General features: G+C 47.7%; 2 protein-coding genes across 2 annotated transcripts in view; both read right to left on the reverse strand.

Annotated features, from left to right (window-relative positions):
• The window catches only part of MYO10 (myosin X), a 268244-nt gene that overhangs the window by 223487 nt on the left and 29956 nt on the right, over positions 1 to 14801 (reverse strand). The gene's annotated exons all lie outside the window — the stretch shown is intronic.
• Positions 10562 to 11037, reverse strand: LOC129037602 (small ribosomal subunit protein eS26-like). Its single transcript, XM_054489922.2, has one exon. The coding sequence runs from the start codon at positions 11003 to 11005 to the stop codon at positions 10658 to 10660; it is 348 nt and encodes a 115-aa protein (XP_054345897.1). The 5' UTR covers positions 11006 to 11037; the 3' UTR covers positions 10562 to 10657.

The following is a 14801-nucleotide window of genomic DNA, read 5'->3' on the forward strand; positions in this document are numbered from 1 at the left end:
AGTGATGATGGTTGTACGATCTTGTGAAGATGCTAAAAACCACTGAATTATACACTTTAAATGGGTGAATGTCATGATGTGTGAATTATATCACAAATAAAAAGAGACAGGGAGGGACAGACAAACAACTATGCAGACAAACAGGTAGACTCACACCTGACCTCATTCACTCCCTGGATTCCATTATCCCAACCACCATCTTCATTCTTGACCTTCCTTATTACATATGCAAGAAGGTCCTCTTTTCAGTTTGCACTAGTTTTTGTGGAGTTTCCATTATTTGCAAGTAAAGGAATATCACCTCTCATTTTCATCACACACAAATGTTACAGGTTTCAGAAAACATCTAGAAAGCAGTTCACACTCAAGAGACCTGTATAAATGTCTCTAATTTTTATATACTTTCTCTAGAACACCAAAACAAGTTATTTCAGTGCTTTGACTAGTATTTACATCATATTTATATCATTTGTATTATGGGAGGCAGAAATGGATTTTACTTGCTGTGGAATCCTCAGCACCTAGAACAGGGCCAGACTTACTGCTCCGTTGAATGGTAAATGCATCTACAGAAACCATGCTACCAAGAGAGGGAGGCAGGGCTGCTGGAAGGTTTCAATATGAGGTTACAGAAATGGCACTGGATGCTCCCCTAGAAGACAGGGACTCAAGCTCCAGCTCTTCTACCCATAGCTCAGCACAGTTATTCATTACTTGAGATCTCTCTGCACCAAATGAGCTGACACCTAGCTTGTCTGATACATAACACAAAAAGATCACATGAGATGGCTAACCAAAATGCTTCAAGCCATAGGGTTGCCGGGCACGGTGGCTCACGACTGTAATCCCAGCATTTTGGGAGGCTAAGGAAGGCAGGTCACTTGAACTCAGGAGTTCAAGATCAGCCTGGGCAACATGGTGAGATCCCCATCTCTACAAAAAAATTCAAAAATTAGCTGGGCGTGGTGGCATGCGCCTATAGTCCAAGCTACTTGGAAGGTTGAGGTGGGAGAGTCTCTTGAACCAAGGAGGCGGAGGTTACAGTGAGCCAAGACTGCGCCACTGCACTCCAGCCTGAGTGACAGAGCGAGAGCCTATCTCAAAAACAAACACACAAACAAAAAATGCCATAGGTCTTCAACCCAACAAAGCAGTACCTGTATTTGGGGTCTTGCTGCTGGCACCTTACTGGGTCACATCCAGATGGCTTTCAGCCCTCATATTGCTTTAATTTAACTTTCCTCTCAAGGCCTTGCTACAGAACACAGGCCTCGTTCAACCAACCACATGCACCACAGTTTCTCCAAACCAACAACACTACCAGCCCAGCTACCTTCCAGATACAAAACATTGAAAAAGAATTTACAGGCCGGGCGCGGTGGCTCACACCTGTAATCCCACCACTTTGGGAGGCTGAGGCGGGCAGATCACGAGGTCAGGAGATAGAGACCATCCTGGCTAACACGGTGAAGCCCCATCTCTACTAAAAATACAAAAACAATTAGCCGGGCGTGGTGGTGGGCGCCTGTAGTCCCAGCTACTCGGGAGGCTGAGACAGGAGAATGGCGTGAACCCGGGAGGCGGAGTTTGCAGTGAGCCGAGATTGCGCCACCACACACTCCAGCCCGGGCAACAGAGTGAGACTCCGTCTCAAAAAAAAAGAACTTACAATTACAAGCTACCCCCAACAGAAAAGCGATAAGGAAGCTGAAGAGGATGAGAAACATTTAAATGACATAAATGCCTCTTTGGTCCTGTTGACACTAAGATTTTGTCTATAGAAAATTATTCCTCTCCTGCTGGGCACTGTGGCTCACGCCTGTAATCCCAGTACTTTGGGAGGCTGAGCAGGCAGATCACCTGGAGTTTGAGACTAGCCTGGCGAACAGGGTGAGACCCCGTCTCTACTAAGAATACAAAAATTAGCCAGGTGTCGTGGTGCATACCTGTAGTCCCAGCTACTCAGGAGGCTGAGGTGGGAGAATCGCTTGAACTCGGGAGGCAGAGGTTGCGGTGAGCTGAGATAGTGCCACCACATTCCAGCCTGGGTGAGGGAGTGAGACTCTGTCTCAAAAAAAAAAAAAAAAAGAAAATTATTTCCCTCCTACAGCAAAATTCATTTTCATTTCTCTCCATATTACACCTCCTGTTGGGTTCAACAGAGACTTTGGAACAGGTTACACTGCTTAAAAAAGTGGGGGCAGCAGTTCTGACGGCCCTGTGACTAGCCCTAGTTATATCCCTCCATCACTGATAGGTGCTGAAATTGGAGGGAACTCTTCTCCAAGGACACAGCCTCTCCCCAGCAGTGGGTGGGCACCAGGCAGCGAGCAGTGAGGGTACCCAGAGTGTATGACAAGCCAGCCAGGCAGTGGAGTGCAGTGGGCTTAGTGGTGGCATTGTCATTAAGTTGTTAAGTCAACTTTTCATTTTAGAAATAGTTTTAGATTTTCCAGACAAGTTGCAAAGATAATACAGGGAGTCCCTGTACACCTCTCACTCTGGTTCCTGTTCTTAATATCTTACATAATGTGGACGTTTATCACACTAAGGAACCGACATTGGCACCTTACTATGAACTCAATGCCACACTTCACTCAGAGTTCTCCAGTTTCCACCCAATGTCCTTTTTCCGTCCCAGGACCCCTTCTGGGACACTGGATGTAATCATCATGCTCCTTCTTTGACGGCCTTGACAGTTTTGAAGAATGCTGGTCAGGTATTCTGTGAAACATCCCTCCTCTGTGGGCTGTCTGAAATTTTTTTTCCTGGCTAGACCGAAGGATAGTGGTTTTTGATAATGGCTCTATCCAGGGGGCCAAACTGCCTGGACAGGAACCCTGGCTTTACCACATCTTAGCCATGTGGCCTTGGACAAATTAACCTCCATGGGCCTTCGTTTCCTCATCGAAAGAAGAGGAAAAGCAAATACAATCTACCTCCCAGGAACTGTGGGGATTAAAGAGGCTAACTCTGAGAAAGAAGGTGAGTGGATAATCAGAAATGCTTCATGGAAAGCAGAGGTGGCCACTGACGCATTTAACAACACAGATACTGTGCCAGAGACCCAGTGCAAAGATTAATAAGGGACATGCCTCATTCCCAGATGCCTGCAGTCCAATGGGGATGAAGTGCAAACAGATCATTGAAACTTGATACCAGGAGGACTAATGTGGGGATACGCAGAGGACTGGAGCCTGCGGTGTTGGAGGCGAAGCCAGACTGCTGGGGGATGAATAGGAGAAGCCCCTACGGGGTAGAGGGAGGAAGCCCCATGTTGAAAGGTCCAATTTTCTGCAAATTAGCCAAGTGCCAGTGTAGACTAAGACACACTGTAAATTGGCTTATGCAGCGCTACTTAATTGCCCTCCATAAACTATTAACAGCTCTACACAATGAAACAATGAAGGCATTCACCTTTGTCCAGCACAAGAAAAAATAGTCTCAGACTCTAACCCGCCAAGCTCTACAAACCACTAAGGACTAAAATCACCTCCACCCTTACCAATAAAATGTGGGCAAAATTACTGTTTTACAATGCAATATACTCTTTTCAAATTATGTTTTAAAAGAACCACACAGTAGACAAGTCATTTTGAAGGATCCATTTTTAATTCTTTCTCAGTTTGAAAGGCCCTCAGTCACTCAAAATTTGGAAGTTCCCAAGATCTCTCTCAGGGGAATCAAGGGGTAGGACAAAGTAGTGGCAGGGGGGCTGCAGTGAAGACCCTGCTGCGGTAAATGCAGAATGGGCCGAGCCCAGGAGGCTGACATCTGAGGTCTGTCCATCAAATACAGCCATGTCCACTGGAGGCTCTGAGGCCCGAGGCCAAGGAAAGAAAGTTCCTCCGAGTTCCTATTGGTTCCTCATCAGCTTCTCCACTACCCCTGGATGACAGGCCCCATCTAGACCAGAACAAAGGCCCTCTGCTCCCCCTATCTCATTCCCAGGAAGCCTCTTGCCTCCTGAGTACCAATGGTAAGAACACCCAACAGGCTCAACCCAGCAAGAGCTCCTTCCCCAGCAGGACACTGAGACACCCAAAGGAATTTCCTAGGGGTGGATTCCAGCAACCCCATCCATCCATCTCCTTCCCACCCCATCCATCCTTCCCAAACACTCTGGCCATGATGTAAGCCGCCCCCTCCCCAACACCCCAACACACACACACACACACACACACACACACACACACACACACACACTACGCCACCTGGTAAAAAGCCAAACTCCTGGCTAGAAGCAAGGACATGCGTGCAATAAACTTGCAAAACCCCCAGTGGTAAAGCCTTAATGCAAGGGGGGCCCTGCCGCACAGCAGGGCGGGTGGAGGCAGGGAGGAGCAGGGCAGGAGCTCCCCTGGGAAGTCAGCATGCTGCTCCTCAACCGGACTGCAGATGACAGCCCCAGCTCCTGCCCTCTCTGCCTCAACACTCCTGGCCTCGCTTCTGCTCTCTGAAAAATGGAGTCCTTCTCTCCTTAAGCCTCATGGAAGGAAGGAAACTACAAGCAGAGTAATCTCAGGACTCAGAAGCCACAATCAGCAGTAGCCAGGCAAGCTCCCAATAAACTCTCAGGTGTTTAGGTGATATGGCTCAAGCCTGTAATCCCAGCACTTTGGGAGGCAGGGGCGGGAGGATCGCTTAAGTCCAGGAATTCAAGACCAGCCTGGACAATATTGTGAGACCTCATCTCTATATTTAAAGAAATGGTCTTGGCCAGGCACGGTGGCTCATGCCTGTAATCCCAGCACTTTGGGAGGCCTAGGTGGGTGGATCAACGGAGGTCAGGAGTTGGAGACCAGCCTGGCCAACATGGTGAAACCCTGTCTCTACTAAAAATACAAAAATTAGCTGGGCATGGTAGCACATGCCTGTAATCACACCTACACAGGAGGCCGAGGCAGAACTGCTTGAACCCGCTTGATCCCAGGTTGCAGTGAGCCGAGATCGTGCCACTGCACTCCAGCCTGGGCAAAAAAAAGAAAGAAATGGTCTAGAAATGAGGCTCTCACCCCTGTCTTTATAGCAGAATCAGACAGTGCCCAGGGACCAATCCAGCCATGCAGAAGTGGAATGACAGGGGCCGGATCTTAGCAGCCCCCCCAGGATTCTGGGGTGCAGTGGGGTGGCGGGGCACTCCTGCACCGAGCCAATGCTCCAAAGGGTGAGGTCAGGGCCTTCCAGGTGATTACCAAAAACACAAGGGTGCCTTCCCCACCCCGTCTGTGGATTCACCAATTCGGTGATTCTCAAACCTGGTCTGCCTCCAAAAAAATCTTGCATTAGCTCCAACGAAGGAAGGAAGGGAGGAGAAGGGAGAGAGAGAAGGAAAAGAAAGGAAAGAGGGAGGATGGGAAGGCAGAAGGAAGCAGGCAGGCAGGCAGGCAGGAAGGAAGGAAAGAAGGAAATCATATAAATTTTCTGTCAAGGAAACAATGCATTGCTCCTGAGTAATCTACTACAAAATGCTGGTATATACACCTCTGTGGCTATGATTTATTCCAATAATTAATGCTCACTGCAATTCAAGTATTTGTTTTGAAACTGTTTAGTTGAAAGACCAGTCATTTTAAAACATACCATTTAAAAATTATTTTAGAAGTTCCCGCAAAGTATACATAACAAAATTGGCTTGCTAAATAAGTAGCGCCTGAAATTTACACTTCGTAAGAAAAAAAAATGTCCTTTATCAGCATGATTCAGAAACTCTGCAACGCCACCACAGATACTCCAATAAAATACAACAGCTCCTAGTCCAAGACATCCAAGACATATGCAAAGACGTATGCCCTATTGGTGTTTGAAACAAGCATCCCTAGATGAACCCATGTAAAAATCTGTGTTGAAGTGCATACCTTGGATTTTCAAAGGGCAATAAATCTTCCTTGCAGACTTCTACAGAATGCAGATGTGCTGCTCTCTCTCACCAACACCAGCAAACTGGAAGGCCTCCTGAGTCCCACAGTCTAAACTCTTTGTTCTCTGTGCAAATACCACAGAGGTTTGTCAACAGACCCTGAAAATCTAGTGCAACATTCACTTATCTCCATGGCCCCCATTTACAGGCTACCCTGACAGCTCTCCCTGCGGGTGCGCCGTCATGGGCTACAAGATCTAGCATGATTGTAGGGAGGGCAGAGCCAAAAGGGTTGAAGCCCCTCCAAGAGGTTTGTTTAAAATGCAAGAGTATCCTAGAAAAAGCAGCAACAGCAAACACTGCCTAAGTGGCTAGCAGAATTCAGAACCATTCTCACCAACCAACTGCTTTTGAGCATTTCAAGAGTGTTACTCAAACTCTGCGGACCCTAATCATCTCAAGAACTCCTTGAACTCTTTTGTTCTAAGAAAGAGCTGGTCTGCAGGCCTGCGTGCCCTCTTGCTGTCATCAACCCCAGGCTGGGAGGTAAGCACTGCTGGCAGGTAGGAGGGTCCCAGTAGCTGGACCAAGTCATGGACAGTTCTACTGGGGAAAATGCAGCAGGAATGACCACAAGCAGCTCACAGGGCCCTAGGGATAAAGCTTTCGGGAGACCCCAGGTCAGCGTCTTTCAACCAGAGTTGCCGGGCAGAAATAAGGCAAGCCACATATGTAATTTTAGATTTTCTAATGATCATATTAAAAAAAAAACTACAAAGAAACAGGTAAGATTACTTTTAATATTCTGTTTTTTAACCCAGAGATCCAAAGTATCACCACTTCAAAATGTCATCTTAAAAAAAAACATCAATGAGCTAACTGGCCTTTTTTCCATACCTATTCTCAAATTTATTTATTTTTTTTTTTTTTGAGACAGAGTTTCCACTCTTATTGCTTAGGCTGGAGTGCAGCGGCATGATCTCAGTTCACCACAACCTCCACCTCCAGGGTTCAAGCGATTCTCCTGCCTCAGCCTCCCGAATAGCTGGGATTACAGGGGCCCGCCACACCCGGTTAATTTTGTATCTTTAGTAGAAATGGGGTTTCACCATGTTGGCCAGGCTGGTCTCGAACTCCTGACCTCAGGTAATCCACCCATCTCAGCCTCTCAAAGTGCTGGGATTACAGGTGTGAGCCACCACGCCTGGCCCCATTGTCAAATTCTGATGTGTGTTGTACGCTCCCTGCACATCTCAACTTGGAACAGCCATACTTCAAGTGCCCAAATACCACAAAGTGATAGTGGCTAAAGCACTGGACAGCCCAGTTCTAGATGCTAAAAATGTAGAGATGTAATTCAGTAGGCGAAAGTACATGGTGGCTCACGTCTGTAACCCCAGCACTTTGGGAGGCTGAGGTGGGCAGATCACCTGAGGTCAGGAGTTCGAGACCAGCCTGGCCAACATGGTGAAACCCCGTCTCTACTAAAAATACAAAAATTAGCTGGGCGTGGTGGTGGGTGCCTGTAATCCCAGCTACTTGGGAGGCTGAGGCAGGAGAATCACCTGAGCCTGGGAGGCAGAGGTTGCAGTGAGCCGAGATCATGCCACTGCACTCCAGCCTGGGTGACAGAAACAGACTCTGTCTCAAACAAACAAAAAAAAAGGTGCTAGCGTGTGAGCAAAGAAAACAAACACAAATGCAATGTTTTCATTATGTTTGCTTTTCCTCATTTTAGGAAACAATGTACAAAATTCCCCAGTGACAACCTACCTGCCTCATCCTAATCTACTTTACTTCAACATTCACCTGAGGAGACAAGCAGAAAAATATTTTTCCCTACTTCTGAAATAATAAAAGAATGTGGCCAGGCGGGATGACTCACGCCTGTAATCCCAGCACTTTGGGAGGCGGAGGCGGGCAGATCGCCTGAGGTCAGGAGTTCGAGACCAGCTTGCCCAACATGGTGAAACCCCCGTCTCTACTAAACATACAAAAAATTAGCAGGGCATTGTGGCGGGCGCCTGTAATCCCAGCTACTCAGGAGGCTGAGGCAGGAGAATCGCTTGAACCTGGGAGGCAGACCTTAAGCCGAGATCACGCCACAGCAGGCCTGGGCAACAAGAGCGAAACTCAGTTTCAAAAAAAAAAAAAAACAATGTGATAAATCAGAATTTGCTCCAAGAATGTAAATTGTACAGATCCAGTGTATAAAATAATTTAAGCCAGGTGCAGTGGCTCTGGCCTCTAATCCCAGCACTTTGGGAGGTCGAGGCAGGTGGATCACCTGATGTCAAGAGTTCAGGGCCAGCGTGGCCAACATGGTGAAACCCCAATTCTACTAAAAATACAAAAATTAGCCAAGAGAGGTGGTGGGTGCCTGTAATCCCAGCTACTTGGGAGGCTGAGGCAGGAGAATTGCTTGAACCCAGGAGGCGGAGGTTGCAGTGAGCAGAGATAGCAGCACTGCACTCCAGCCTGGGCGACACAGCAAGATGCTGTCTCAAAAAAAAAAAAAAAAAAAAAAAAAAAAAGATTTAAACAGCTCTGGGAAACTTAGTATAAAAATTGCCCCATGATATCTTTTATCAAGAGGAGGAGGAAAAACACATCTGTTTCCTAAAGTACAAATCTCACAGCAATTTCAACAGCAACGTTTTCTAAATTCTTGAACACTGAATTGTACAGGTCGGTTCCTTATTTATTGGTCGTTCAGAGTTAAGACAAATAAAACTAGACAATTAATTATATACCAAAGAGCAGAAAATTTGTGCTTTCACCTAAAAACTCTCCTCTCTGCCTCCCAACCATGCTCAGATAATTTCAACGTGATCATGGAAAGAGAGGAGTTTTGCAGATGTAGAAACAGTGGTCTAAGGCAAATGTGTTTTTAATTAGAGTTTGCAGGGGCTAGAGGTTAGACACTGTAGTGTGCCTGAACAGAGAAAAAACTACCCTGGAGCCCAGAATGTGACAGGTCTGAAGACTGACTGCAGAAAAACGTGTAAATTCCCACCACCACCCAGCAGAGAGGTGAGCAGCTTTCAAGAGGCAGATTAGCTTTTCAAAAGACGGGGGACCGATCCATCCGGTGACAATTGGATAGAGCAGCCAGGCCATCTGTTCTCACCAACCTCCCAGGTCCAATTCCCCTCCCTAGTCCCCAAACCCACCGTATCCCTCTTCAATCTATGCCAACTAGCAACCAGCATGATCCTCCCAAAAGTACACACCTCCCTAAGTCTTGTTTTTTTGTTTTTGTTTTTGTTTTTGTTTTTTGAGACAGAGTCTTGCTCTGTCGCCCAGGCTGGAGTACAATAGTGCCACCTTGGCTCATTGCAACCTTCTCCTCGTGGGTTCAAACAATTCTCCTGCCTCAGCCTCCCGAGTAGCTGGGATTACAGGCATCCACCGTCACACCTGGCTAATTTTTATATTTTTAGTAGAGACGAGGTTTCACCATGTTGGCCAGGCTGGTCTCAAACTCCTGACCTGAGGTGATCCACCCACTTCGGCCTCCCAAAGTGTTGGCATGAGCCACCATGCCTACGCCTGGCCCCTCTCTTAAAATCTTTTTTATTCTAACAAAATCCCTCTGGAGCAGGCTGTAGATTGCGCATGATCTGGCTCCTGCCTGCCCCTCCAGCCGTCTCAGCCCCCCTCTCCCGAGACTCTTCTCAGCTCTCACCCAGGCTGAGCTCATTCTCACCCCAGCCTGTTGCTTTGCCAGCAACACCAATGCATCCTCTAGCTTTGGCATTCACATACATTACCTCCTCTCGGAGGCCCTCGCTGGCCTGCTGGGCACCCCTCCTCCGTCAGTCAGCTTGCAGCATGTACCTTTGTCCCCAGGTGCCAGCCCTCCCTGCCAGACCACCCATGCTGGTTCTACTCTCCATCCCAGCACACAATGTGGTGCCCAGCATGGAAGGCAGGAAGGGGGATTTCCAACAACCCAAGAACCTGGTGAACTTCGGTATAAACTCCACCCATCTGGAAACTTTGCCAGAAGAGTGTATTTGTCTCTTACCCGCCCTGCCCTATTAACAATGACCTTGATCTTTCGCATCCAACTCACTTCCCCAAGCTTACCTCTACGGCATTTAAATAGGTGAGAAGACTCCTTTTACAGATTCTACAGTTCCCATTTATAGAAATCAATAATAAAAGCGATACCCACACCCTAAAAATACATCAAAATCCTGAACTATCTACGGATACCCGCCATCTTTTAGACTTCCCTACAATGAGTACCAGGCACCTGATTCATTCACAGCCTTGTCCTCTGTGCTACCTCAGTGCAGAGCAGCCTGTCGTTTTCTAGATGCAGAGAGGACAATAGGAATTCCCATTCCCACCCCTAACTGCTTGGTTCCCTGGCACGTTCTAGAGCCAGACCATCATGAAGCCATATTTTCCACACAGAAATGAGTTCATTTAAAATGACTGATTTTTGAGAAGCTGTTTGCTTTTTCAGCCCAGGCTAAGGTACACAAAAGTATTTTCCAGAAGTCTAACATAGCGTTCTGCTTCTTTCATGCACCCCAAGTTATGTTCTTACCTTTTATTTTATTTGTTTTGAGACGGATTTTCCAGGGTGGAATGCAGAGGTGCAATACGGGCTCACTGCAACCTCCACCTCTCGGATTCAAGCGATTCTCCTGCCTCAGCCTCCCAAATAGTTGGGATTACAGGTGCCCACCACCAGGCCCGGCTAATTTTTTTTTTTTAAGTACAATTTCCATTTTATTTTTCTCCAGAGAATAGTCTGTCTTCAGTCTTTAAGAACTCAGCTCCTTACATGGGCTTTGGTGGGGGACGTGGGGCAGCACCCGCAGGTCTAAATCGGGGTGGGGGTGTTCGGTCCTTTCGGGCTTCACGAGATCGATTCCTGACTGCTTTGCTGTGAATTGCACAACTCACACAGTAATGTAGCTTCACATACAGCTTGGGAAGCACATAGGCATCGAAGACGCTCGCTTCAGAAATGTCCCTGACTGCTGCAGCCTCCACTATGTTTCGAATGACGAATTTTTTAATGGCCTTGTCCTTGGGCACGCATCGGGCACAGTTAGTGCAGCGAATAGGCTGCACGTGGCTGCGGCCCTTTTTGGCATGACCGTTGCTCCTTCTTTTCTTTGTCATCTTGGAAGCACGGACCAGAGACAGGCCCAGCTAATTTTTTGTATTTTTAGTGGAGATGGGGTTTCAGTCAAGCTTGTCTCAAACTCCTGACCTCAGGTGATCCACCCGCCTCGGCGTCCCAAAGCGCTGGGATTACAGGCATGAGCCACCGCGCCCAGGACCATCTTTTAAGTAAATTCATTTCACCTGGAGAACAACCACCACCAAAAATTTCAAATGCATTTATTCATGCTACAAATATTTATTTAGCCCTCGTGGCTGACAAGGCACAGTGCCACGGCCCAGAAGGACGTGGAATTCAACAGCAAGGACGTGGGATTCCGAATCCAGACCAGGCTCCGATCTCCCAGTGCCTTGTAACCTTGGAGAATAATCCTAACAGCTGACACACTGACCATGTGCAGGCCTCTGTCCCAAACGCTTCACACGCACTAACTTGCTTAATTCTTAAAACACCCTGTAAGTGAGTAACTAATAACGCTCCCTACCAGGCGCGATGGCTTACGCCTGTAATCTCAGCACTTTGGGAGGCCGAGGCGGGCGGATCATGAGGTCAGGAGTTGAAGACCAGCCTGACCAACATGGAGAAACCCTGTCTCTACTAAAAATACATAAATTAGCTGGGCGTGGTAGCGCATGCCTGTAATCCTAGCTACTCGGGAGGCTGAGGCAGGAGAATCGCTTGAACCCGGGAGGCGGAGGTTGCAGCGAGCTGAGATCGTGCCATTGCACTCCAGCCTGGCGACAGAGCAAGACTCCGTCTCAAAAATAATAATAATAATAATAATGCTCCTATCTTACAGACATGGGAAATGAGGCATGGAGCAGATAAAGAACCTGCCCACTGTCCCAGAGCTAACAGGTGGTAAACAGGTTCAGTTTTTCTCCTGTTTTTGAAATAGCTTTACTGATTGGCTTTCATAAGCCAGTTTCCTATTAATATTTTACAAATGCAGATAATAAGCATCAGTCCACAAAGCAGCTAAGTGGTTAAATAAGGGAACAAATATTAGAAAATAGTCCAGCCTAGCACCTGGCAGAGAGAACTGCTCAACAGCCTGAAAAAGGAATAGAAGCCAGTCTGTTCTCAAACAGTTTAATCAGAGAAAAAACTTGTAAATAACAGAAAATGGCCATAATAAAGTACAGAGAGGAATGACATAAGAAGTGCACATAAAATACAAAGGGAGATTACGGGCTTAGATGGGAGTGAGGACCTGCATTCCATGAGCTGAAGTATTTGAAAATGACAGTCTGGGTTGTGGGGTATTGTGAAATACAGATTTGGTCAGCGTCGTTGTCCTCTGACATCCAACTCTAAGATCCTTGCAATCTTCAAAGTGTAAGTGTCTTGTATGTCATGAGTTGACTGGTGGCTGGCAGCTCCTAGGTGGTTTCAGGATGGGGGCTGCTCACAGGAAAGACCAAGGCAGGGAAAGGAGAGGGGCTGAAGGTTGACCAGTAACCAGTGAAAGAATCAGTCATGGCTGCATCATAAAGCTTCTATAAAAACCCAAAAGGACAGAGCTTCCGGACAGCTGGAAACATGGGGGTTTCTGGAGGGTGGCACACCTGGGGAGAGCACAGAAGCTCCCAGACCCTTCCCACACGCCTCGCCCTATACACCTCTTCATCTGGTGGTCTGGGTAACCTTTGTGATGTCCTTTACCACTAGCCAGTAAACGTAAGCTGGTGTTCCCTTGAGTTCTGTGAGCTGCTCTAGCAAATTAACTGAAACCCAAGGGAATCCTGATGTACAGGCTGCTGATCACAGGCTCAGGTGGAGCAACCTGCGGCTTGTGACTGTCATCAAAAATGGGGAGCAGACTTACAGGACTGAGCCCTCAACCTGTGGGGTCTGACGCCAGGTAGACAGTGTCAGAACTGAACTGAATGAGGGGACACCCAGCTGGTGTCTGCTGCAGAACTGATTGCTCGCCTGGTGTCTAGGGAACCCCTCACCCCACAACATCTGGTGTCAGAAGTGTGTTGTGAGGCCAGGCGCGGTGGCTCACGCCTGTAATCCCAGCACTTTGGGAGGCCGAGGCGGGCAGATCAAGAGGTCAGGAGATCGAGACCATCCTGGCTAACACGGTGAAACCCCGTCTCTACTAAAAATTCAAAAAATTAGCCGGGCATGGTAGCGGGCACCTGTAGTCCCAGCTACTCGGGAGGCTGAGGCAAGAGAATGGCGTGAACCCAGGAGGCAGAGCTTGCAGTGAGCCGAGATGGCACCACTGCACTCCAGCCTGGGCAACAGAGCAAGACTCCATCTCAAAAAAAAAGAAGTGTGTTGTGAAAGTTCAGTAGAAGAAACTCAGTTTACTTATTCCCCTACATCCTCAGAGCTCAGATTGCTGAGTTTAATACTGGGACTAAATACCCAAAGCACAAACTACATCAGAACAACCCAGTGCCTCTACTCAGTGAGTCTTGCATATGTAACACACCAAACATCAGGCAGCAATCTCGCTTGACGTGGAGGGCACGCTGCATCCCTTGTTCTAGAGATGCTACGGCGATCTGTAAGCTACCCAACACACAGGTGGCTTCCCACGCTTCTGAAGGAAAGCACCTCCAAGAATGGACTCGGTGTTCCACAAAGACTCAACCTCCCATCCTTGTCTGGACTCATTCTGCAAAGCTCACTGTTATTAATATCTTCTGAAGATAACAATCTCCCTCACTGACCTTGAAGCCCTTACTGTGTCTGAGCGTGCCCTTGAACCCAGAGTCCACTGCTCTCAACAGAAGAGAGCGCAGGGAGACAGCTGGAGGGAAGGAGCAACAAAGGAATATTCTCCCAACCCTAAGGCAAGTAGGTCTCCCTGCAATCAGAGCCGCCTCCCTGACACTCACCCTCCCCTCCTGCAGGAACAGCCACCAGCCGGCCGGCCAGCCAGGGCAATGAGTCCATCTCAGACCTCCACTGATCGATGAGTGCTGCAAAACTACAAAGTTCCATTCCAGAGTCTGCCAAAGAAAAAGATGGGTACCTTGGATGCAACTCACTTCCAAATACATGTTGTGGCTCTCAAGGACCCAGTGACACCAAGCGATCTTCTTTTGTTTGCTTTAACAAATAAATTCCCTGCCACCAGTAAAACTAAGAAATTTAACTCCTGATTGCAAAGATCAGGAGTCGGTGGGTAGCGTCTTCACACATGAACAATGTGTGTGTCAAGGGTGAGAACTTAAGGAGTTAGAGCAGCTTGTTAACAAGGTGACATCTGAGTAGGGACAACCACTCAGTAATTGCTAAGTCCAATTTCCTGTTCCCTATCTTCCATGGCAAGTTGAAAAAAAGAAAAAGAGAAAGAAAAGCACTCATAGATTAGAATGGATACATCATCAACTGCAACACCTGTCAAATGCAACAGAGATTTCTTACACTTGGCATTTTCACAAAAAAGTGACAACAGTGTCACACATACCCCATATCCCTTAACAGGCCCTGAAGGCAACTCCTGCCTGGCAGGACGGCTGCTATCCCAGTCCCCATGCCACTAGCAGACTTTAGGGTGCACCTGGTAGGTGCCAGGGGCAGGGTCCAGAATGGACCCCCCCCCCCCATTCCTCAACACCACACCCTGGAATGAGGAGCCAATGGGTCGCTCCTACGATGCAAGGAATTTGAGTCCTTCAGCTCGAGGGTCTAAAGCACTTTTCTCAGCAGCAACACCACTGACACTTGGGGCTGCATAATCATATCCTGAGCATGGTAGGAAGTTTAGCATCACTCCTGGCTTCTACTCCCTAGATAACTCTGCCCCTAGGTGTCACAAGCAAAAATCTC

This window comes from Pongo pygmaeus, chromosome 4, assembly GCF_028885625.2.
Source record: "Pongo pygmaeus isolate AG05252 chromosome 4, NHGRI_mPonPyg2-v2.0_pri, whole genome shotgun sequence".
NCBI classification, from domain to species: Eukaryota; Metazoa; Chordata; class Mammalia; order Primates; family Hominidae; genus Pongo; species Pongo pygmaeus.

Excerpts from the sequence above, each read along its gene's own strand:
- LOC129037602 (XM_054489922.2), bottom strand. The coding sequence starts at position 11,005 with ATGACAAAGAAAAGAAGGAGCAACGGTCATGCCAAAAAGGGCCGCAGC.